Source organism: Oryctolagus cuniculus, chromosome 9 (assembly GCF_051225735.1).
Source record: "Oryctolagus cuniculus isolate XC-2025 breed Fujian yellow rabbit chromosome 9, ASM5122573v1, whole genome shotgun sequence".
NCBI lineage: Eukaryota > Metazoa > Chordata > Mammalia > Lagomorpha > Leporidae > Oryctolagus > Oryctolagus cuniculus.
In genome coordinates this window covers 37187697-37210761 of record NC_142875.1, presented here as the reverse complement: position 1 = coordinate 37210761, position 23065 = coordinate 37187697, and the positions used below count along the sequence as shown (strand labels likewise).

Genomic DNA, 23065 nt, shown 5'->3' with positions numbered 1-23065 from the left:
AGGCTACATATAAGTTTAAGCTGACTCAACCCCAACTACCTACTTTTTAATTCCCAGGGCCCAGGGCCCACCTGGAGATTCTAGTTCTACTTCTCTACAGAGGGTCCATGAGGTTCTCACGTATGACCCAGTTAGAAAATACTGGAATAATACTCTTCCCATCCCCTTCAATATTTTAATTTCATCAACCCTAGTGTTGGTGAAAATGGTTCTCCAGAAATCACATGATGGAAAGATATCATATCTATTAGGTATCTTAGGTAAGAAGACAAATTTTGCAAATATTTGCCAACATCCAGTTCTCTTACGTTAGAAATGAGAATTCTTGATTTTGCCCCTAAAGTCTGTTTCTCCTGCATTTCCTCAACAACCTTTCTCATGCCTGTAAATGGAACCAAATCTACTCATTAGTTAAAAAAAAAATTCAGCAAATCTGAAAGTCATCCTTAATTATCTTCACCACAAGAGGCCATGGCTCTACCTCTTGGTTTTGGCTACAAGTAACAGAAAGCCTTATCAATTCATGTAAAGGGGGCAAGTATGCAGGCAAGAGGTAATCAGGTTTGCATCCACTGGAATTTAGGTATAATTTATCCAATTTTCGCAAGTAGATCATCCTCAGTGTATTATTAACTTTTTCATCAGTCTGGAAGTGAAGTAACAGATCCAAGCTTTGAATCTATATATCTCAACTTGCTCAGGGGCCCCAGTAAATATACTTCAACTTCCATTAGCACAAATAGAGATGCATTCCCAAGAACTAGTGGGTCTTAGACACAAACTCACAAACTGGTTTGGGTCTGGATTCCTGGACAAATCATTGTACAGTAGTCTCCCCTTATCTCTGGTTTCATTTTCCATGGTTTCAGTTACCCCAGGTCAATCACATGCCAAAAATATTAGAAAAATCCAGAAATAAATAATTCATAAGTCTTAATTCTGTGTTGTACAAAGTACCATGGTGAAATCTTTGTCCAGTGTATCCACGATAGATATGCCACCTACCCCTTAGTAAGATAGTAGCTATCTGGGACATTAGACTGTCCTGGTACCACAAAGCCTTTGTTCAATTATCCCTTATATTACTTAATAATGACCCCAAAGTGCAGAAGTAGTGGATGCAAAGGTAGCAAATATACCAAAGAGAAGCCACAAAGTGTTCTCTTTAACTGAAAAAGTGAAAACTCTCAGCTTAATAGGGAAGAAAAAATTCATGAGCTAAGGCTGCTAAGATCTGTGATAAGAATAAATCTACTAGTGAAATCGTGAAGGAGAAAAAACAAACTTGTATTAGTTTTGCCATTGCACCGCCAAATACAATGTTTATGGCCAACAATGTATGAAAGATAAATATTTAATTAAGATTTTAATAAGAAAGGAATTAAATTTTCTAGGTGTGTATGAGAATAGATTTTTAAAAATGCGCTATATTTGAACAGCATTTAGTACCATACATGGTTTTGGGAATTAGCTAGAAGTTCTGGAACATATTCCCCTAAGGTAAAAATGTCTACTACACAACCCAATCTACAGTTAGTTCCCTCATACCACCATTTTTTCCCCACATAGCCCCTACCCTAATTTCATACTTAATATTTGTGGATACGCAGGTAACATCTACAGAGTACTTACTATATGGCATTGTCTAAGTGTATTATTAGAATGAATCCCACTTAATCCTCACACAAACCCTATGAAGTCACCATGTTATACCAGCCTGATATTACAGATGAGAACATTAAGGTACAAAGAGGTACAGGAACTTGACCAGTGCCAGAAATGGCAGGTGTGGAGTCCCAGCAGTCAAACCCCAGAGCCCAGGGACTGGGTTATTATACCACAGTTTCTTCCTTAGTATCATCTCACTCCTCAACATAATTATTATGCTATATAAAGCTGGCAACGTGTTTGTGTTAGTCTCAACTTCATACAACAACCAACACAGTACCAGGCACATACAAAGCCTTTTATGTCTTCCTATAAGTGAACAAATGAACAGATGGGTTGAGGGGGTGAGTGAAAGAATGAATAAGTGAAGAAAAACAGAACAACTAGAAAATCACGGGCCAGGTCAGCGGACTGATTGTTCGTGATACAGAACTAAGTATGGAAGAGCAGGCTCCACAGCTTCAGTTTCCTGGGTCCCATTGGCTTCTCTGAGCTGTAAGTCTGTTATCTCTGCTCCACACGGTCACACCTGCATAGTCAACAGTAAGCAGTCTTTTCTCCTTTGCAAACAACCAAAAAAATCTCAGGCAGCCATCAGTCATTTGTTTTTTTTTTAATCTTTTTTTTTAAGATTTATTTATTTGAAAGCAAGAGTTACACAGAGGGAGGAGAGGCAGAGAGAGAGAGAGAGAGGTCTTCCATTCAATGGTTCACTCCCCAAATGGCCACAACAGACAGAGCTGGGCTGATCCGAAGCCAGGAGCCAGGAGCTTCTTCCAGGTCTCCCACTTGGGTGCAGGGGTCCAAGGACTTGGGCCATCTTCTACTGTTTTCCTAGGCCATAGCAGAGAGCTGGACAGGAAGTGGAGCAAGTAGGTCTTGAACTGGCACCCATATGGGATGCAGGGGCTTCAGGCCAGAGCATTAATCCACTGCTCCTCAGGGCCGGTCCCCAGTGATTTGTTTTTAAAACAGAGTGAATATACTCAAAGCACAGAATGGTATGAGCTAAGGCTGAGATTTCTCCACAAATTATCCAGTCTTTGCTTGACAAATGAATATTCTGTTCATTGACAGCAAAAACAAACACCTGAAAACACACACAGGAAACAGCCCTGTGTAGTATCGGGTACTAAAGAAATTTAACAAGCATATTTTTAAAACAATAATGTTTTAATGAACACCAGCTTAAAGTCTATACTCGAACTATGGAGATCTAAGTATAGATAAAGCATTTCTTTATAATTCTCTTTTATGGTGGTCATATGGCTTCAAAAATAAATAAAACAAAAAATGTAAGGAGCCAAAGGAAAAAATTAGAAGGTGTACCCACTTTCAATGTCTAGAATGAATTCTGCTTTCCAGATAAACTATTAACTAGTGCAGTCACGTACACACACACACACACACACACACACTATTAATCTGACTGGTTCCTAAATAAACAGGTAATGTATTAGGTCTCAACCCCAATGCTAACAAATATTAACTGTCACATTCAATGTGTACACAACAGCTTGTCCCTCTACAGAGTGACTCGTAAGCTTATCCACCAGTTCAGGAGCAAAAGAAAACCACCTTCAAGGCAAACATGTTATGAAACTCTCTATTCACATATTTGCTCTCCACCTTAATAAGCAGCCATATTTGCTGTTTTGAACAGTGCACCATCAGCAATTTCTCTGTATTCAGGTCAAGTTTCCTAATGGAAAGCAAGTATTCACATCATTTCTATCATGATAAAGTCACTGACAAAACAGAGAAGGAACGACACGTAGTGCCTCAGCACTGGAGTCCAAGGGAATGCAGTGCGGAACCCACTACTACAGGAAAGCCTCCCACTCTGTGTCAAGGACCCGACTTTGAAGAAAGGTGTAGATGGTAGTGCTCAAAGGTAGACAGAATAGGACACAGGAGAAGATGCTGTCCTGGCAGGGGTAAGGAGTTGTTGGCAGGGTGCCCGTATTCATAAAGAAACAGACTATGGCACTTTTTAGTTTTCCTAGAAAAATAAAGTCTTCTTTCGTTGTGTGGATCTTTTTAAGAGGAAGCCCTGTCCCTGAGAATACTACAGACGGTGAATATTCCCTTATTTGTAGCTTGGTTCATGCCCCAGAGACCACAGAAAACTATAATTGACCTATCAAACGCACTTATTACAAGTATAAAATAAACACAAGAGCAATGACTATTCCGTCACAAGGGCATGCTGTCCTGGCAAAGAAAGAAATCTGGAATACAAACTCTGCATCTTACTATAGTTTGCCAGACAACAGTCAGTTTTTCGGGTATTTCCCCCAACTTGGGCCTCATCCAGGTAGATCTCCATTGATTCATTTATGTTTCTGATTTTAAAAGGATTTGTGACACCTGTTGGGCCTGCCTTGCCTGACCTAACCCTTTGTTAGACAGGTCTTAAAAATAAAGGCCTGTAGTGTGCACTGAGGCACAACAGTTAAACCATGGCAGGAGATCCCAGCGTCCCACATCAGAGCTCCAGGTCAACACCTTGCTGTTGGATCTAGCGCCTTGCTAATGCACCTGGGAAGCATGGGATGATGGCCCAAGTACCTGAGCTCCTGCCACCCAGGCAGGAGATCAAAATAGATATCCTGTTCTTGGCTTCAGCCTGGCCCAGCCCTGGCTGTTGTAGCCATTTGCAGAGTGAACCAGCAGATGGAGGGTCTCCTTCTCTGTATCTCTTTCCTTCTTTCACTGTGCCTTTTAAATAAGTAAATAAATCAACCTTTAAAAAAAATCAAAGCCTAAGAAAATGAATGTGTTTTTGATTTGGGATGAAAAACACAGAGGTCATTCTCAAGTGCTATGACACTAAAGGGTCTTGCAAATGAGGTCACGTTTCCACTGAGAAGCATAAATAACTGAAGTGAATGGAAAGTGGAGATAATTCCATTATGGCGAGGATATATTCACAGAAACACTCTGGTTGATCATCTTCCAGTCCCTCAGCGCTCACCTCACAAAGGCCAAGGAGATGCCCACTCTTGTGCCAGCAGCTTTACAAAACATTTTGTGTCCTGATTTTGTGTCCTTCTCTCATCAGTCCACAAAATAGAGATACTTCAAAAAGTGTGTGGAAGTGGAATTAAAAGATAAGGTTTTGAGTACAAAACAGTCTTAAATGCATGTGAAAACATACATTATGAAAAAATCCATACATGAATTTCCATATTTGCACCAAAATAAAAACATGTTTGAATTCTGTTTTCCGCACTTTTTGAAGTGCCCCTTTCTTCCTTCTAGTAGCTATAATCTCCACCCATGAACTTCAGTTCCTAGAGGGCAATGACCAACTCTTACCTTAATTTCAGTAAACCCTTACCATGGAAGCAGGTCCTGAGTATAGAACCATGAAGATACAAGAGCTCTCGCAGAATGGAGTTTACATTCCAGAGGTGATTGACAGTATTCCCAAAAAGTATTTTAAAAATTAATTTTAAATGTTGAAGTGTCAAAAGGAAAACAAAGAGCTGAGGTGTAAGTAAAAAAATTTGGGAGGGGGGCAGCGCTGCAGCATAGTGTGCTAAGCCTCTGCCTACGGCGCTGGCATCCCGTTTGGGCACCAATTCGTATCCTGACTGCTCCTCTTCTGATCTAGCTCTCTCCTATGGCCTGGGAAAGCAGTAGAAGATGGCCCAAGTACTTGGGCCCTGCACCCTCATGGGAAACCAGAAGAGGTTCCTGGCTTCGGATCAGCCCAGCTCCAGCTGTTGCAGCCATCTGGGAAGTGAGCCAATGGATGGAAAACCTCTCTCTCTCTCTCTCTCTCTCTCTGTGTGTCTCTCTCTGTCTCTCTCTGTCTCTCCCCCTCTGTCTGTCTCTACTTCTCAAATAAATAAATAAATCTTTTTTTTTAAATTGGGATACTTATTTACTTCAGATAGAGAATTATGGAGGTCCATCTGAGGAAGTGATATTTGCAATTTAAAAAGAGACCTGAAGCTCAGAGGAAAAATCAAGTTAGCAAAGCTAGGAGCCACTTATTCAAAAGATCTGAAGTGATTTAAGAGTTGTACCTTTTGTAGGATGGGGAAGACTTGTACGACCAAAATCTAGAGCATGGAGGAGAGTAAATAGTAGACCACAATGAGACTGGAGAGACACATGGGGAGGAGCCACACAGCAGCACCGGATGAAGAATTTGCATATTCTTCTGAGTGCAAAGGGAACGTATTTTGGTTCGGTTTTTACAAAGACCATTCCCACTGGTCCATGAAAGAAGAGACCGATGAAAGGGCACCCTTAGAGTAGGGAGGATCCTATGGGGGTATGTAACAGTGCCAGCAAAAGGCGTCAGCAGTTAGAGCCACGTTGTGGAGTGGTGATGGATAAATGAGGACATGCTAAACTTAAAGGCAAAATCAACATGACTTGCCTCGAGGACTGGAGATTCAAATGTAATTCCTGAGTTACCAACACCAGCAAATACATACTCAAGGGCCGGTATCAAATAAGAATTCTGATAGTGAAAAAAGCTGGAGTCAGAGCGGAGGGCTGGGCTAAAGTGGTAAGTCTGGGAATCATCTGAGAAATGTACAAAGTGGGTTTTAGAGAGCACATGGGATTTGGAACCTCAACTTTGCCACTTATATTGTGGGTCCTTGGGAAAGCTGAGCCCTCGGGTTCTCATCTGCAGAATGCGGTTAACATACCTACTTTTAGTAAGACTGTCTTACTAAAAAGGTCAGCAAGGTTTTTTAGTAAATAAAGATGTTAGACTTCACGGTTTTGGAAACTCTGTCACAAATACTCAACACCACCAATGTAGCTTGAAACCACAGACAATATGTAAACAATTGGATTATGTTCAAATTGTATTGACAAAAACAAAGGCAAGAGTTTGCCAATCCATAGTGTACAGCAGTGTTTGTCCCGGTTTGGTCCTCAGACCAGCAGCAGCGACATCACAGAAGAACTTGTTAGAACTGCAAAGTCTGGACCTTACTTGCGCTTACAAAGCCATAAGCTATGACAGTGTGGGGGGGTCCAACAATCAGTACTGTAACAAACACTCCAGGTAGTACATGCTAAAATTTAAGAATCTCTGGCCTAGAAAGTAAACATCAGTGATTAGTTATTATTATTAACACATATCTATTAGTGGTATTATTTTCCTGACTCCCAGGAGTTTTAGGTATAGTTCTTAAAGATAAAAACCAAGAGGCCGGCATTGTGGCACAGTAGGTTAAAGCCCCAGCCTGCAGTGCCAGCCTCCCACATGGGTGCTGGTTCGAGTCCCAGATGCTCCATTTCCCTTCCAGCTCTCCGCTACGGCCTGGGAAAGCAGTAGAAGCTTCAGCCCCTGCACCTGCATGGGAGACCTGGAAGAAGCTCCTGACTCCTGGCTTCGGATCAGCTCAGCTCTGGCCTTTGCAGCCATTGGGGGAGTGAACCAGGGGATGGAAGACCTCTCTCTCTCTCTCTCTCTCTCTGGTTCTACCACTCTATGTAACTCTGTCTTTCAAATAAATAAAATAAATCTTAAAAAAAGAAAATCAAATGCTGGGTAGCAATGGAAAGTGAAGCAAAGAGATTAACAATCCCTATTTTTTTTTTAAAGTGATCTTAGGTAAAAATACTTGAAGAATTAAGATCACTTTTTGGAGCCGTGCCATGGCACAGTAGGTTAATCCTCCGCCTGTGGCACCTACATCCCATATGGGCACCGGTTCAAGATCCGGCTGCTCCACTTCCCATCTAGTTCCTGCTAAGGCACTAGGAAAGCAGTAGAAGATGGCCCAAGCCCTTGGGCCCCTGCACCCATGTGAGAGACCTGGAAGAAGTTCCTGGCTCCCAGCTTCGGATCGGCGCAGCTCCAGCCATTGTGGTTATTTTGGGAGTGAACCAACAGATGGAAGACCTCTCCCCCTCTCTCTCTGTCTAGACCTCTCTCCGTAACTCAAAAAACTAAAATGTCTTAGAGAGGGAGAGAGAGGGAGAGAGGGAGAGAGGGAGAGAGAGGGAGAGAGGGAGGGAGAGAGGGAGGGAGAGAGGGAGGGAGAGAGGGAAGGAGAGAGGGAGGGAGGGAGAGAGGGAGAGAGGGAAAGAGAGGTTGAGATTCTTCATTCTAAAAAATTTCTATTTGAAACAAAAATCTGTACACAAGTGGTTAAAAGCTTTGGGAGGAACTAACAGCCAGGATCAAGGAAGTCACTAGTTCTTCTCTCAAGAAAGCCAATCTCTAGAAAGAAATCCAATCAGGTGGGAAGTGCACAATATTTACAGAGTTAGGCAACAGGCATTGTGTGCTCTTCAAAAGAAGGTCCAACACAGGGTAATGAGGTACTTCAGAAACATTACTGGAAAGTTAGGGGCAAGAAACAGCAGGAGAACCAAGCAGGGAGTTCATCAGTTTAACTCAATTAAGTTTTTTTTTTTTTTTTTTAAGATTTATTTATTGGGGCTGGCACTATGGTGTAGTAGCTAAAGCTGCCACCTGCAGTGCATCCCATACAGGCACCTGTTCTAGTCTTGGCTGCTCCTCTTCGAATCCAGCTCTCTGTTATGGCCTGGGAAAGCAGAAGATGGCCCAAGTGCTTGGGCCCCTGCACCCGAATGAGAGACTTGGAAGAAGCTCCTGACTCCTGGCGTCAGATGGGTGCAGCTCCAACCATTGCATTCAACTGGGGAGTGAACCAGCGGATGGAAGATTCTCTCTCCTATGTCCCCTTCTTTCTGTGTAACTTTGACTTTAAAATAAACAAATAAATCTTTTTTAAAAAGATTGTTTATTTGAATGGCACAGAGTTATTGAGAGGCAGAGGCAGAGGCAAAGGCAGAGAGAGAGAGAGGGAGAGGGAGAGAGGGAGAGAGGGAGAGACGGAGAGAGGGAGAGACTCTTCCATCTGCTGGTTCACTCCCCAAATGGCTACAATGGCCAGAGCTGAGCTGATCCAAAGCCAGGAGCCAAGAGCTCCTTCTGGGTCTCCCATGCAGGTGCAGGGGCCCAAGGACTTCTACTGCTTTCCCAGACCATAGCAGAGAGCTGGATTGTAAGTGAAGCAGCCAGGACTCGAACCAGCATCCATATGGGATGCTGGCACTGCAGGTGGCACCTTTACCCGCTATGCCACAGCGCTGACCCCTAACTTAATTAACAATAAAAGGTTTCAGTCTGCCCAGTCAAGGGGATTAAATAACTTAAACCAAGGGAAGAAGTAGGTTGAAAAAGCAGGAGCCATCTAGAGCCTGAAACCCATCTGCTTACTGGTTTATAAAAGCTCTAAAACATAAATGTATTCATCCAGATTATATAACCCATTGTTAAAAAATGCATGTCAATCTGGCCTCAGAATCAGCCCTTAAGGCATTCGGATCTGGCTGAAGAGCCCATGAGAGTATTTTAGGCATGGAAAGCCTAAAGCCACTCTGGCGGGGGGGAAAAAAAAAAAACCCACCCACCCTAAATGAAAGATCTCTGTTTGAGTATAGTTACAGCATTAATTCACATAGTACAACACATTAAGGACAGAGATCCTTCACAGGGAGTAAGTGCACAGTGACTCCTGGCGGGAAAAAAAGCCACTCTGGTGGGGAAAAAAAAAAAAAAAAAACCCACCCACCCTAAATGAAAGATCTCTGCAAGTGAGATCCCAGTGGAAAAAATGGGCCATCAAAGAAGGAGGTGCCTTTCTCTGAAGGGAGGAGAGAACTTCCACTTTGACTATGACCTTGTCTAAATAAGATCGGAGCCAGCAAACTCAAAAGGCTTCCATAGCCTTAGCAACTCATGACAAGAGCCCAGGGTGATTACTGATACCATAAACAAGAGTGTCAATTTGTTAAGTCAACAACAGGAGTCACTGTGCACTTACTCCCCATGAAGGATCTCTGTCCTTAATGTGTTGTACTATGTGAATTAATGTTGTAACTATACTCAAACAGTACTTTACACTTTGTGTTTCCGTGTGGGTGCAAACTGTTGAAATCTTTACTTAATATATACTAAACTGATCTTCTGTATATAAAGATAATTGAATCTTGATGTGAATGGAATAGGAGAGGGAGTGGGAGACGGGAGGGTTGCGGGTGGGAGGGAAGTTATGGGGGGGGGAGCCACTGTAATCCATAAGCTGTACTTTGGAAATTTATATTTGTTAAATAAAAGTTAAAAAAAAAAAAAAAAGCGTGTCAAGATACAATTATAGGTCGGCGCTGCGGCTCACTAGGCTAATCCTCTGCCTGTGGCGCCAGCACACTGGGTTCTCGTCCCGGTCGGGGCGCCGGATTCTGTCCCGGTTGCTCCTCTTCCAGTCCAGCTCTCTGCTGTGGCCCGGGAGTGCAGTGGAGGATGGCCCAGGTGCTTGGGCCCTGCACCCACATGGGAGACCAGGAGAAGCACCTGGCTCCTGCCTTCGGATCAGCGCGGTGTGCCAGCCGCAGCACACTGGCTGCAGCGGCCATTGCAGGGTGAACCAACAGAAAAAGAAGACCTTTCTCTCTGTCTTTCTATCACTGTCCACTCTGCCTGTCAAAAAAATTAAAAAATCGAAAAAAAATTAAAGATACAATTATGAGGAACAAAAGATGACTGGATTTACTCCACAAGAGGCACACTGTTTTTGACCTAGAGTCTTACATGGATATTCAACTACTACTCACATGGTGTTTAATATCAACAACACAAAGGCTCCACAGTTCCAACTTTGAGAATTTTAGAAACTCATCTGAAACTACACAAAAGTTAAAAGTGAAGACTATGCAGCTGGTTAAGGTATCCATAAAATAAAATAAAATCACTAGAGTAGTAAATTTAGGCTTCTGCTTCAGCCAGGAAGATTCTATTAGTTGGAAATCCTCTTTCCAAAGCCAACAACTTGCAGCAAACGAAACCCGGAAGAGATCAGTAACTCAAAGAACTGTAACAAACCCCATTTCCCTTTGGTGGGGCTGCACAAACCTATGCCAAGATTATCTGAAATCAACCCATCCATGATTTCAATCCTATCTTTTGGCCTTTCTGACATATTATCATAGCTATCAAAGACATCCTAAATACTTGAAAGTTTAAACTCAGAGCTTCCCACATGTGTTATTTAGAACCTCTTTAAAGGTAAATTAGATATTAATTATTTTACTATTTTATTTAAATATGTCCACAAAAATCTAGATAGAATTTTCATATGCTAGTAACTAGCTTTTAAAGAACTTTCACACCAAAACCAATTCACAAAATAATTACAAATGAAAGTATAAAAGCAGTAACGTTTTTATCAATAACCTAAATTCAGAGTGATGAAAGATGTTATTTGAAAAACTATGTAGCAGCTCCACAGGTTCAACACACTGATGCTACTATGGACCTCTGAATGTTTTTGTTCTTTTTTTTTTTTTTTTTTTTTTTTTTGACAGGCAGAGTGGACAGTGAGAGAGAGAGAGAGAAAGGTCTTCTTTTGCCGTTGGCTCACCCTCCAATGACTGCTGCTGCCGACGGACGTACCGCACTGATCTGAAGGCAGGAGCCAGGTGCTTCTCCTGGTCTCCCATGCGGGTGCAGGGCCCTAGGACCTGGGCCATCCTCCACTACCTTCCCGGACCACAGCAGAGAGCTGGACAGGAAGAGGAGCAACTGGGACAGAACCAGTGACCCAACCGGAATGGAACCCAGTGTGCCGGCGCCACGGGTGGAGGATTAGCCTAGTGAGCTGCGGCGCCGTCCACTCCTCTGATTGTTTCTGAACCACTTTCCTCTTTGTGAACTCCTGTAAAAGCACACAGCAGCCCATCACACTGGGCTTCATCTAACCTATTTAAGTATTAGAGTCACTGCTGCTCTGCTCCCTTTAACCCAAAGTAAGATGGCAAGGGAGCAGGCATTTACCCTAGTAAGCATACTGTGTCCCACAACGGAGTACCTTGCTACAAATGCTCACTCCATCTCCTGACTTTAGCTTCCTGCTAATGTGAACTCTAGGCAGCCGTGGTGATGGCTCAAGTAATTGGGTTCCTGGGCTCCCTGTTTCAACTCTCTCCTGTTGCCAACAGGCATTCGGGGAGTGAACTAACAGATGGAAAAAAGAAAGCACAACTTCAATGTTTTGTGTTTTATTATGTGTTTATAATGAAGCTAATGTTCATTATTTTTATATTTTATAATGTTATACTTTATATTATTTAATTATGCATCCTTTATTCTTGATAATGCTTTTTAATTTTTCTGTATTTTATAACTCAGCATAATATATTCAAATACATGGTTGCACCTGTTCTTAAGTCATATCCTACTGATTTTTTATTCTAAGCTGAAGTTATAAAAGTTACAAATAGACTCATCATTTATTCCCCTGCCATTCTAAAAAGACACTAAATAAAAATTACATCAGAGTTGAGATTTATCAGCATAATAAATCACACATTCATTTACATTTTTACTTTTCATCACAACTATATATGTGGTGGCATAACTACATCTAAGCAAATTCAGGATTAATAATTATTTTGCAAATGTAATAAGCATGTTTGACTATGAAAATTTTTAAATTTTTTTTTTCATTTTATTTGAAAGGCAGACAGAGAGACAGAGAAAACTTCCATTTGCTGGTTACTACCCAGATGCTAACAACAGTAGGCACTGGACCAGCTAGAAGCCAGAAGCCCAGAACTCCATCTGGGTCACCCTCTCTGGGCGAAAGGGACCCAAGGATTTGAGCCATCACTTGCTGCCTCCCAGAGTGCACATCAGTGGGAAGATGAAATCAGTAGCTGACTTGAACCCAGCAACTCAGAAATGATACCGGCATCCCAAGTGGCACCTTAACTGCTGTGCCAAATGCCCACCCCTAACTGTGAAGGTTTTTAAAATGAGCAGTAAAAAGTGATCACATAGGAGCTTACAACACTGACAATGAAAAAATAAATTTCAAGAACTTCATTCTTGGGGCCAGCGCTGTGGCATAGCAAGCTAATCCTCTGCCTGCAGTGCCAGCATCCCATATGGGCACTGGTTCATGTCTCAGCTGCTCCACTTCCAATCCAGCTCTCTGCTTATGGCCTGCGAAAGCAGTAGAAAATGGCCCTAGTCCTTGGGCCTCCACACCCACGTGGGAGACCCAGAGAAGGCTCCTGGCTTCAAATCAGCTCAGCTCTGACCATTGCGGTCACCAGAGGAGTAAACCAGCAGATGGAAGACCAACCTCTCTGTCTCTCTCTGTAACTCTGCCTCTCAAATAAATAAAGCTAAAAAAAAAAAGAAGAAGAAGAAGAAAAGAACCTCATTCTCACATAACAATAAGAGACCAGGCTTTAGAATCTGCGCAGACTGGAATCTGCTTCTACCATTATAAATCTTGTGATCTTGGAGAAATAAGCGAACTTTTCTATGTGTCAGTTTTCTCATCTGTAAAATGAGGGAGGTATGAATACATTCTTTACATGGTTACCAGGAAGCTCAAATGCAATGACCTAAGAAAAGCAGCCCAAGCTGTACCATCACCCAGCAAGAGCCCAGTAAGTGTTCACTTTTAGGGAAATGCATTAAATATCTACAAAGATAGACAACATGTACGTAATACAGACACCACATAACAACCTTAGAGTGACATGCCAATGACCTCCTTACTTGATATGCCTCGATGAGTTACCCTATTTGTATTAATACTTTATGTAGGCCACATTTGAAGAAACATCTTTCTCTTGGTCGAATAATTATGAACATATTATTAAATTAAATCATAATTGATCTGTGCCTCATTTTACAAGAGGTACATGCAAGTACAAAATTATAGATTGGCTTGGTTCAGATATACCAATACAGCCCAAGTGAACTGTCCAGCCCTTGAGGTGTTTGGTTTTTTTTTTTTTTTTTTTTTAGGTAAATAGAATCATTTGAAACAATGATTCAGGCTGGCCACTCACCATCTTATTTGCCAAATAACCTGATTTTCTTGGTAGCCAGTGTATCAGGCATATTAATATTTTCCTGACTTCTCATATCTTCTGCATACTAGGCAAATTATGTAACAGATAATCTAGAAAATTCATGAAAATTATGAATTTTTCCACAAGCAATTAATTATCATATTCCACACCAAGAGATTTTGAATAGGGTATGCAGAATGAAAATTTGAATGCAAATAAATAAGGCTTCAAGTTTTACAAAAGCCATCATAATCAGATATTAGGCTGTATTTCCCATTTATTCCATCTGCAGAACTTAAAACTTTTGACTGAACGACAACGTTTTCCTCAACATATGCATGGGCTTAAAATACCTGACAAAATAAATGCTACACAGGGAAAGCACTAAGCTAAAAATTGTCTTAGAAATCTCCTGTAGTTAAATATTTTTACTCCTCACATTCACTTTGAATTTTCAAATCTGACAACATCTGCAAAAATAACCAGGAAAACAGAAATGTTCACAAAATCAAGCAAATGAACACAATCATCTCGAGTAGTGGTTCTGCAGCCATAACCCCAGGGCAGTAGTCTGAGCAGCACCAGCACACAGAATCAGAAATTGAGGGAAGGGCCCAGCAACCCCTCCTCCAGGTGAGTGCACGGACAACACTCAAGTTGGAGAACCTGTGATTCAGTGGTACTCAAGCCCTGATCCTCAACAGCCTCAATCCAGCATCAAGCTTCCCCCACAAGGTGCTCAGCTGGGAGGCTGTCCGCACACCTTTTTACCCTGCCCTGCACCACGGCTGACAAAATTGGTAGAACTAAGGAAGATTAACCTCCACCTGAGACTACGGGGAAAGGAGAGAACCAAAAACAACGACAGCATATGAGAAAAGAGGCGGATCTACCTGTCCATAGGACAAACTATGAAAGCAGAGAGACTGACAAATTTCAGACAAGTATATCCCCAAAGCCACTGACCATCAACTAGGAATAAGAACTGAGAAATGGCCTTGTTAAAATATATTAACAAAAATTAAGTTGAAAACAGGTTATCTTAATAAAGCTCAGACAACACTAGATATTTTAAGAGGAAAAATAAATTGCAGGCACAGAACTAAAAGCTAGAAGGAATTTGTGCTAAATTTATTTTTCTTTTAATTTTAAGAACACTTTGTAAAGTCTCTTAGAAGTCATTCTTGCAAGCCTTCTTTATTCTTACAAGCTTTAAGAAATAGTATATAATAAACACAACCAAAGAAAATTATATCATGTTTGCCTTTTAAATGACTGTTCATTCTGTAAATGCAAAATACAATCATGCAGTTAAAGTAGCATGCAAATGTTAACACCATTAATCTCTAATACTTAGAAACAATAACTGCCTTATTTGTTTTTATTATGGTACAATAAACATAAAACAACTCATTTCAATAGACAAATTGCAATAATAATGTTATACAGCCTCTTTCTGAGACCAGATAAAGACAAGTATTTGCAGAATATGAGTGACCTACCTCAGCTCTTAAGAGAATCTCTCATATTCTTGGTTTCCCAACCAATTTTAAGTCTACAACCCAATTTATGCCAGTAGGACTTTAGGTTTAGGCCTAACTAAGTTGGTTCAAATGCCGTCAGCGTGACATTCCTTCTGTGAAAGACCACACAGGCCTGACTAAAGGGCATGCACCTGTGTTCGCATACACTTGACCCCACCGCCACCTCTCTGTGTACCTGGGAAAACTGGTTGTGCTGGAGGTCACTCTGGCCTAGTGCTCCTCCTCACAAACCACCTCAAGTTGACTTTGACTCACGTAGGAGGTACAGGCCACAGGGCCCATCACCATGGCAACTCCCCATAAGAGACCCTCACAGCTAGCCTCACAGTCCTCCCAGCTCTTGAGGTCACATACAGACCTCCTCTTAAAAAAGATAAGTGAGTAGACAGCCTGCATCAATAGCATCACTTTATATGAGAAGCCACGGGCCTCCAACTCAGCCATTCAGTTCTGGGGAGCCCATGGCCTGGTCTGCCTTGAATGGTCCAGGTTTATAACCTGTTACACCTGTTCCAGGTTAAGTAATTACATTGTCATCCTACAGATAGGCCTACTGCAGGAAAGGGGCAGGCATGAGAGACAAAACAGAGGCAAGCTCATTTGGGGAAGTTTGCCAGGCCAGCTCCTCCAGGTGCCCTTCCATACTTTGTTCAGTGACCCTGGGAAACACTTAGCGGCTTTCTTCACAATGATCTCAAGTCCCACAAAGTAATTCTCCACTTCAAATGTGGAACTGAACTCAGGACAAAGCAAACAGCAGGTCTTCTTCCTGCTGATTGCCAGGGTACCCAGAACTACCCAGAGCCTACTCTGTAAGAAGTACCCTCGGCCGGCGCCGCGGCTCACTAGGCTAATCCTCCACCTAGCAGCACCGGCACACCGGGTTCTAGTCCCGGTTGGGGCGCCGGATTCTGTCCCAGTTGCCCCTCTTCCAGGCCAGCTCTCTGCTGTGGCCAGGGAGTGCAGTGGAGGATGGCCCAGGTGCTTGGGCCCTGCACCCCATGGGAGACCAGGAAAAGCACCTGGCTCCTGGCTCCTGCCATCGGATCAGCGTGGTGCACCGGCCGCAGCATGCCGGCCGCGGCGGCCATTGGAGGGTGAACCAACGGCAAAGGAAGACCTTTCTCTCTGTCTCTCTCTCTCACTGTCCACTCTACCTGTCAAAAAATAAATAAATAAATAAATAAATAAATAAATAAAAGAAGTACCCTCTTGGCTGACAGCATGGTGCCCAGTTCACCCCCTTAACAGGTCCGGCTGCTGCAGAGTCATCACTTTGGGCAGTTTGATTTCTAAATTCGTCAAAACTGATGGTTCCAACTCTACCTGCTATGAGACCCACATGGGAGGAACTCCTTGTGCAGCAGGAGAGGGTAGAAGCAGCACACCGCGTCAATGAATGGACTGATCCACTCTACAAATGCTTGGGCCAAAGACGGAAACTGGCAGCCTATGGACCACAGAAGCCAACCCTCCAATGTGCATTTTTCAGCCCAGAAAGGATTCTTAGAAATTTAAAACATTTGTCAACGCTTTAAAATGAAGAGTCATACATAAAAATTCAGATACCCACTTTGAGAAAACCAGAAGCCCCAGCAACACTGAATGTGCATTGCATTCATGCAGCTCTCCACAGAGGCCAAGCAGCACTCAGCAAGAATGCCTACCATGCAGTCTTTCTGGGTCTCACTCAGCCCTCTTCCTGGGCATTCGACCTGGCAATCCCTGACTTGTGCTGGAGGCAACCCCTGGAGAGACCCGAGCTTGCCCTTCAAATCAGTCATCTTCTGCCTGTGATTCTCTCATTTCATAGCAAATACAAGTCATACCTTTAGGACAAGGATTTCAGTTGGAAAACAGCAATAAACAAGAAAGCTGGGATTGTTTTCTTTTTTTTTTTTTCTTTCTGAATCAGAAAGCCATATGGCCTCCACTGCTCCCAGCAGGCTGAAAGGGGAAAATGAGCCTAAACATATCTGTAAAGTAGCAGCACATTCCGCCCCGAACACATACATAAATAACAGAGGTAAATACAAGGATGCATTTAACTGATGGCCTACCACCGAGTCCAGAAGGATCTCAACAGCCCCTGTTGAGAACTCAAGGCACCATGACAATCAACGAGATGCAGTCATGGCAGGTGTCAGACCTGAAGAAATAACTTTAACACAAACCACCAAGAGTCCTGAAGTATTCCTCAGAGTCCAGGGAAAACGCAATTAGTGCTCCCTCACAGCCAAAAGCCAGAAATTTTTAATAACAAAGGCAGAGATAACTTTCAGGAACTTTCCAATTTTAACATATGAGAAAGTCAAAAGTAAGTTTTGGACAAATAAGCTTTAATGAAATGCATGTAATTACAATTATGATTTTGAAATAATTTGTAGTAAGTGACAACTAATAAACGTGGAAGTGTTCTCTTTACATTGGGATTTCTGACTATTGAGGTATGAAGCTATTTTATAAAGTAAAAATCTAAGACAATGAACTTTTGTTTCCTTCAGCTCAGCGGCAAGCCTTTCATGGAAAACTAGCAGAAAAACCAGTCTTTTGATGGCAGACACTAGAATTAGGAAGTAATGTTAAAAAAATAAAGTCTTATTTATAGGATGTTTTTCTGCTGTGACTATTAATTTCCCAGCTACCAAAAGAACCGCCACATGGTGCAATCTGAGACTTTATTTATTTATATTTAGACAACACTATTTTTCCAAAGAACCCAAAGTACTTTGCAAGTGTTAAACAACCACGTTTTAAAACGTATCTTGAAAGCTTTGGACACGTTGGAAATTAAAAAAATAAAAACACCCTTTACACATTAAACAAGAAATCTCCTGTGATGCAAGGCCATAATCACTGTGGTCAAGTTCTGGTTCGATTCCTCCTGCTGTTAGATAAGAATTGTACCTGTTTTGAAGGAAGTCAATGTTTACTGCTTGGTAACAGAACACTTTGACTAAGAAACCCCTGGGGGAAGGCTATTAGAAAAAAAAAATTTTTTAAGTCCACTTTTAAAATGATACTAGAAACCTATACTGATTTTTAAATCACCCAAGTAAGTATGGATTCTGTCTCCAAGAAGTGCGTAAAAAACTGCAAAGAAAGTCTTCTTGCTACTGGTGCCAAATTGTACTTTGCGTCAAATCTGATCCTGTCTGGTAACTTTCCCTAAGCCTCGGACACAAAACCTGCAGGTGCTGCTGGGACGATGAGCGACCGGCCAAACGCGTCAAGGTGCAGGGCTGGAGAGCCCGTGGCCAGCACCCTTCCCGCTTCCGCGTGCCCTCTTACACACATGTGCACACACGCACACACTGGCACCTCCAGTCCCAGCCCAGACACCGCGGTCCTGCTGGCACGCGCGCTTCTCTCCGCGTCCTCCCCAGGCGCGCCAGCTCCTCCTCCGTCCCGGGACCGCTCTTCTCCTCCCACTCTCCCCTGTGCCTGCACAGGCCGTCTGCTCGGGCCACTCGCCCAGCCCCGTACCAATTCTGACCCACTCCCAGGTCCCGGCAAGGGGGAGACCGGGCGATCCAGCGTGCCACGTGAAGCGCGCGTGCCAGCAGCCAAACCACAGGCGGTCCTCAAAGTGGGGACCCAGCCCCTACCGCCCAGCTCCCCCAACCCCCAGGGTCCGGTCCGCCCCCGCGCCTCGGAGCCCCGGTCTTGCCTGGTTGGGGTCTGTGGCTCGGAAAACGTGGCAAGCCATCTGCGACTCGGGGTCGTCGGGCTGCGCCTTGATCAGGTAGGCAAAGTAGGTGAGGTCGTGGCTGTTGTGGATGAAGCGCGCGATGTGCTGCGCCCTGTGCTCGAAGATGAACACCGCGGGGTTGGGCTGTACGGTGCTGGGGCCCGCACCCCCAGCCGCCCCGGCGCCCGGTGCGGGGACGCAGCGCAGGAAGGGCGCGCCAAGCACCAGGAGCACTTCGCGCGCGGCGGGCGCCCCGCAGCAGCCGCCCGCCTCGGGCTTCTGGCTGCGCCGGCGGATCTCGGCCATGAGCCAGGGCAGCATGGGCAGCGTGGTCCTGCGGTCCAGGCACGACCCTCCCACGTACCACAGCCGGAACTGCTTGTCTCCCGGCTTCCCGGGGCCCGGCTGCGTTGGCGCGCCCGCCTCGGGCTCCAGGGGGTGCGGGAAAGGCTCATCCTGAATGCAGCTGGGCGTCTCCATAACTCACGAGGGCACCGGGGAAGCCGGCCGGGCGCAGCGCGCCCCCAACTCTCCCACAACCCAGGCGCTGCCGCCGCCGCCGAACCTGAGCCCCTCAGCCTCTCCGGGGCCCTGAGCCCGCCTCGGCCCGGTGCGACCCCTTAGTCCGCGCTTCAGCGGCCCTGCCCCATGCGGCACTTCCCCGTGCGTGGCTCCGAAGCTCCGGCCGTGGGCAACCAGGCGAGCGCGGGGAGGCGGAACAAGACGGAGAGGACGGGCTACATGGGCATCGTCCTCCCGTGGGCCTGCGCCTCGGACCGGGCTTCCCCTCGCCCCGCCGGGGTCTGCTGGGCCACCGGACCACGCCGAACGCCCTCGCCGCTTCGCGCTCGGGCGCTGCAGCTCCGCTGCGGCCGCCCCGCTCGCCTCTGGCAGGCACCGGGAGGCTGGGCGGGGAATGGGGCTGTGGGCGGGAGAGGGTGACTCGGGGCGGAGCTGACTCCTACCAGGGTGACCGGCTGTCACCTGGAAGGTCGGAGCCGCCGGGCTGCGGCGCCGTCAGTCGTCGGGAAGGGCCTGCGAAAACTATTCCGCTGGAAAACAACGAAAACAAAACGTGGCCCCGCGGCGGCCGCTCCGCCTCCCGCCTCCCGCCGCCGCGGCAGCCCAGCTCGCTGCTGCTCCTCCTCCCACGGCTCCCGTCCCTCCCTCGCGCCCTGCTTCCTTCCTCGCAGGCTGCCGCTTGAATCGGGCTGCTACCCCGCCTCCGTCTCCGCCTGCAAAAGCCCAGCTGCGGGGAGTCGCCTCTCCGCCTCTTCCTCCGGCTCCCGCGCGGGAGCAGCCCCGAGCCCGGCGCGGGCACAGCCAGGACCGGCGCGGCCTCTCTCGGCGCCCTTCTGGGAGTCTCTACCGCCCCCTGGAGAGAGGGCCGCTCGCTCTGGATTTTTTTTTTTTAACGGTATTTGCTTGGCTTCGATGCCTTCCAAAGCTTGAATATTCGTTTCTGAATCCTCTCTTCTAATAACCTCGAAAAATACTCGTGTATTAAGTCACAGTATTATGAAATATTCTAAATTCCTGTTTTCACTTAAAATATAGCATTGACAACACGAATCTTCCTGGTTCTTAATGCAGCCAACTTCTGCAAATATGGAGAAATTATATTTGTTCTATGCCCTTAGTTCAAAGCCTTTTTACATGTGAACATGTATACTTCCAAAGAACTCAAAAAATATTTTGATAATCTGAGTATTCTAATTATGAACCAGAAAAGTACAGAAGTATAACATTTGTGTAAATTAGACTCTCTTTTGTACTCACTAAATAATTGAGGAAGAAACAACTACAAAGTAAACAGGAAAACAGGTTTTTGACTCTCCCAGTCTAGAGGCTGAATAAAAACCCCAGGGTTCTCACTGCTGCTTAGTTCAGTGGTGTTCTCACTTTGCAAATGCTGAGGCCAGTTTTCCTCCTATTCATGTAAGATCAATATGATCAGCTGCCATTATTCCTGTGCAGGGTTTCTGGGAGCAACTCCAATAGCTCTGTTGCTAATTAGCATCTCAGCTCTGGGATATAGACGTTATTAACTGATTAAGTCTCTTGGTTTAACCACTCTCAAGACCTTTGTGCAAAACATGCACATGTTTTTAAGAAGCAGTGAGAAGTGATTGGAAGGTAAACTGAGGCCTTCCTTCTAGAACCTTACCAGAAACTCTAACACAGACACCGTTTCCCCCCAGGTGCCATATAAAAAGAAGAGATGGAAAAAACTCCCCCATATCTCCTAGCTTGAGAGCTAGGATTGCGTTTGGGGCCCTAGCAAGCCAGTTCCTGGTAGTCCAATAAACTGGAAGCAGCAGTGAGCAAGTGTCACTTACCAAGAGAAACACAGGAGAATTGTCTTTTATTCTGTGACGCGCTAAGTGTGGTTGCTTTCTGCCCTGCTATGCCCTTAGCCCCTCTTTGTAGTGTTTCTGTGGCGTTTGCCTTACTGCACAGTTGATGAGCAGGATTACTGTTTGCCAATGTCTGAGATTACTGTTTGCCAATGTCTGAGCCTCTCTGTAGTGGAAAGACAGCTCTTCCCAGCCCCTTTGAAGTTACCCACGGTCACATGACTTGTTTTGACCATGAAACGGGAGCAGAAGTGAGTGGAGTCACATTTCTGAGTACAAGTGTCCAGTTGCCAGTAGGTGGCCGGCTCTTGCTCTCTAGCCTGCTCCTTCCCTCCAGTGGTGGTGGGGGAAACAGCATGTCCATGTGGAGGTGCCTTGTGGTCAAAGCCAAGGGAATGCTGAGCCAGTGCACCTCAGACAGCTGCCCTGGGGAATCGACCTCGCGCACAGCCAACTCCTCGTGAGTGAGAAATAAACTTTTCCTTCTGTTAAGCTACTGACTTGGAGTTCTTGCCAGCTTGCTATTCATCTATCTTAGCCTGATAAACATAATTGTTAAACTCTAGTATATAATATATTTTGTATAAGAAATCTCAGTTTTGATACTTGTGGCCAGTACACAGCTGAACTAGATGGTAAGCTAGTAGCTTCTTACTGCCGCCGTGTCACCTGCAGAAAGTTGCACATGAAAAGTACTTAGCTATGTATCTGATCATTTAAATGTAGAAAAAGGATAACAGGACACAACTTTAAAAATATTTGGCAGGGCCGGCTCTGTGGTGTAGCGGGCTAAGCCTCCACCTGTGGCGCCAGAATCCCATACGGGTGCTGGTTCAAGTACCAGCTTCTCCTTTTCTGATCCAGCTGTCTGCTATGGCCCGGGAAAGCAGTAGAGGATGGCCCAAGTCCTTGGGCCCCTGCACCCGAGTAGGAGACCCAGAGGAGGCTCCTGGCTCCTGGCTTCTGATCGGCGCAGCTCTAGCTGTTGTGGCCATCTGGGGAATGAACCAGCATATGGAAGAACTTTCTCTCTTTCTCTTCCTCTCTCTGTAACTCTACCTGTGAAGTAAATAAATAAAATATTTAAAAGTTCCTGCTGATGGAACCCTAAGATGTGGGGAGCAACTCAGACTAGACTGTTACTGGAATTAAGACTTATTCTATGCATCTGCTCTCCCACAATATGGCGCTGGGAGAGGAGGAAACAGCTTCTACACAGCTGCCTCCAGTTCAACCAATAAACTGTAGGACCTGCTCCTGATTGGAGGAGAACAGCGTACTTGGCGTGTGGGTAGCAGAGTTGGGATTGGTGGAAGAGGACTATAAAGGAGGAGAGAGACAGCATGCACCAGGAACATCTATCTGAAGGAACACCTGAGCAGCCCCCGAGAGAGCCGGCCGGCGGTGTGCCGCTCCCCCGCGGAAGTGGGGAAAGTGGCAAGGGGAACCGCCCTTCCACGGAGGTGGAAGGGTCGGTAGCCAACCCGGGAAGAACCAGCAGCTAACCCAGGAAGGGCTGAGCAGACAAAAGAACAGCGCAGGGTCCTGTGTCGTTCCTCCACGAAGAGGGGGAGCGACACTAAGAGAGTAATAAATCACGAGGCAGTGATGCCTGTGTCACTCTCACCATTCTCCAGGCATGTTTAAACACATGCTTAAGTCAGATCAAGTTTTACCATGTACTAAGGGTTGGATTGGATATATGGAAACCTTCAGACAAAAATAAAGCCAGTACCTTGAAAGCCAAAGAAAAGTGTGTGCACTAAAATCACATTGCATATCAGGTAAGTCCCCTGCCTTCAATACCAGCATCCCATATGGGTGCTGGTTCAAGTCCTGGCTGCCCCATCTGATCTGGCTCCCTGCTAATGCACCTGAGAAAAGCAGAGGATGATGGCCCAAGTGTTTGGGCTCCTGCACCCACATAG

At 45.0% G+C, this 23065-nt stretch overlaps 1 protein-coding gene and 1 long non-coding RNA gene across 7 annotated transcripts in view; one reads left to right on the top strand and one right to left on the bottom strand.

Moving 5' to 3' along the window:
- The window catches only part of TBC1D4 (TBC1 domain family member 4), a 213178-nt gene extending 193545 nt beyond the window's left edge, over positions 1–19633 (bottom strand). For all 6 annotated transcript variants that reach the window (XM_089303582.1, XM_051850604.3, XM_051850605.3 and 3 more), the window contains exon 1: positions 18760–19633. In XM_089303582.1, coding sequence (XP_089159708.1) covers positions 18760–19260 — 501 coding nt within the window. In that variant the 5' untranslated portion in view covers positions 19261–19633. The remainder of the gene's footprint in view (positions 1–18759) is intronic.
- Positions 18443–22228, top strand: LOC103349082 (uncharacterized). Its single transcript, XR_016212824.1, has 2 exons — positions 18443–18834; positions 21904–22228. It is a non-coding gene; the product is annotated as an uncharacterized LOC103349082 (long non-coding RNA).
- Positions 22229–23065: the final 837 nt, after the last annotated feature.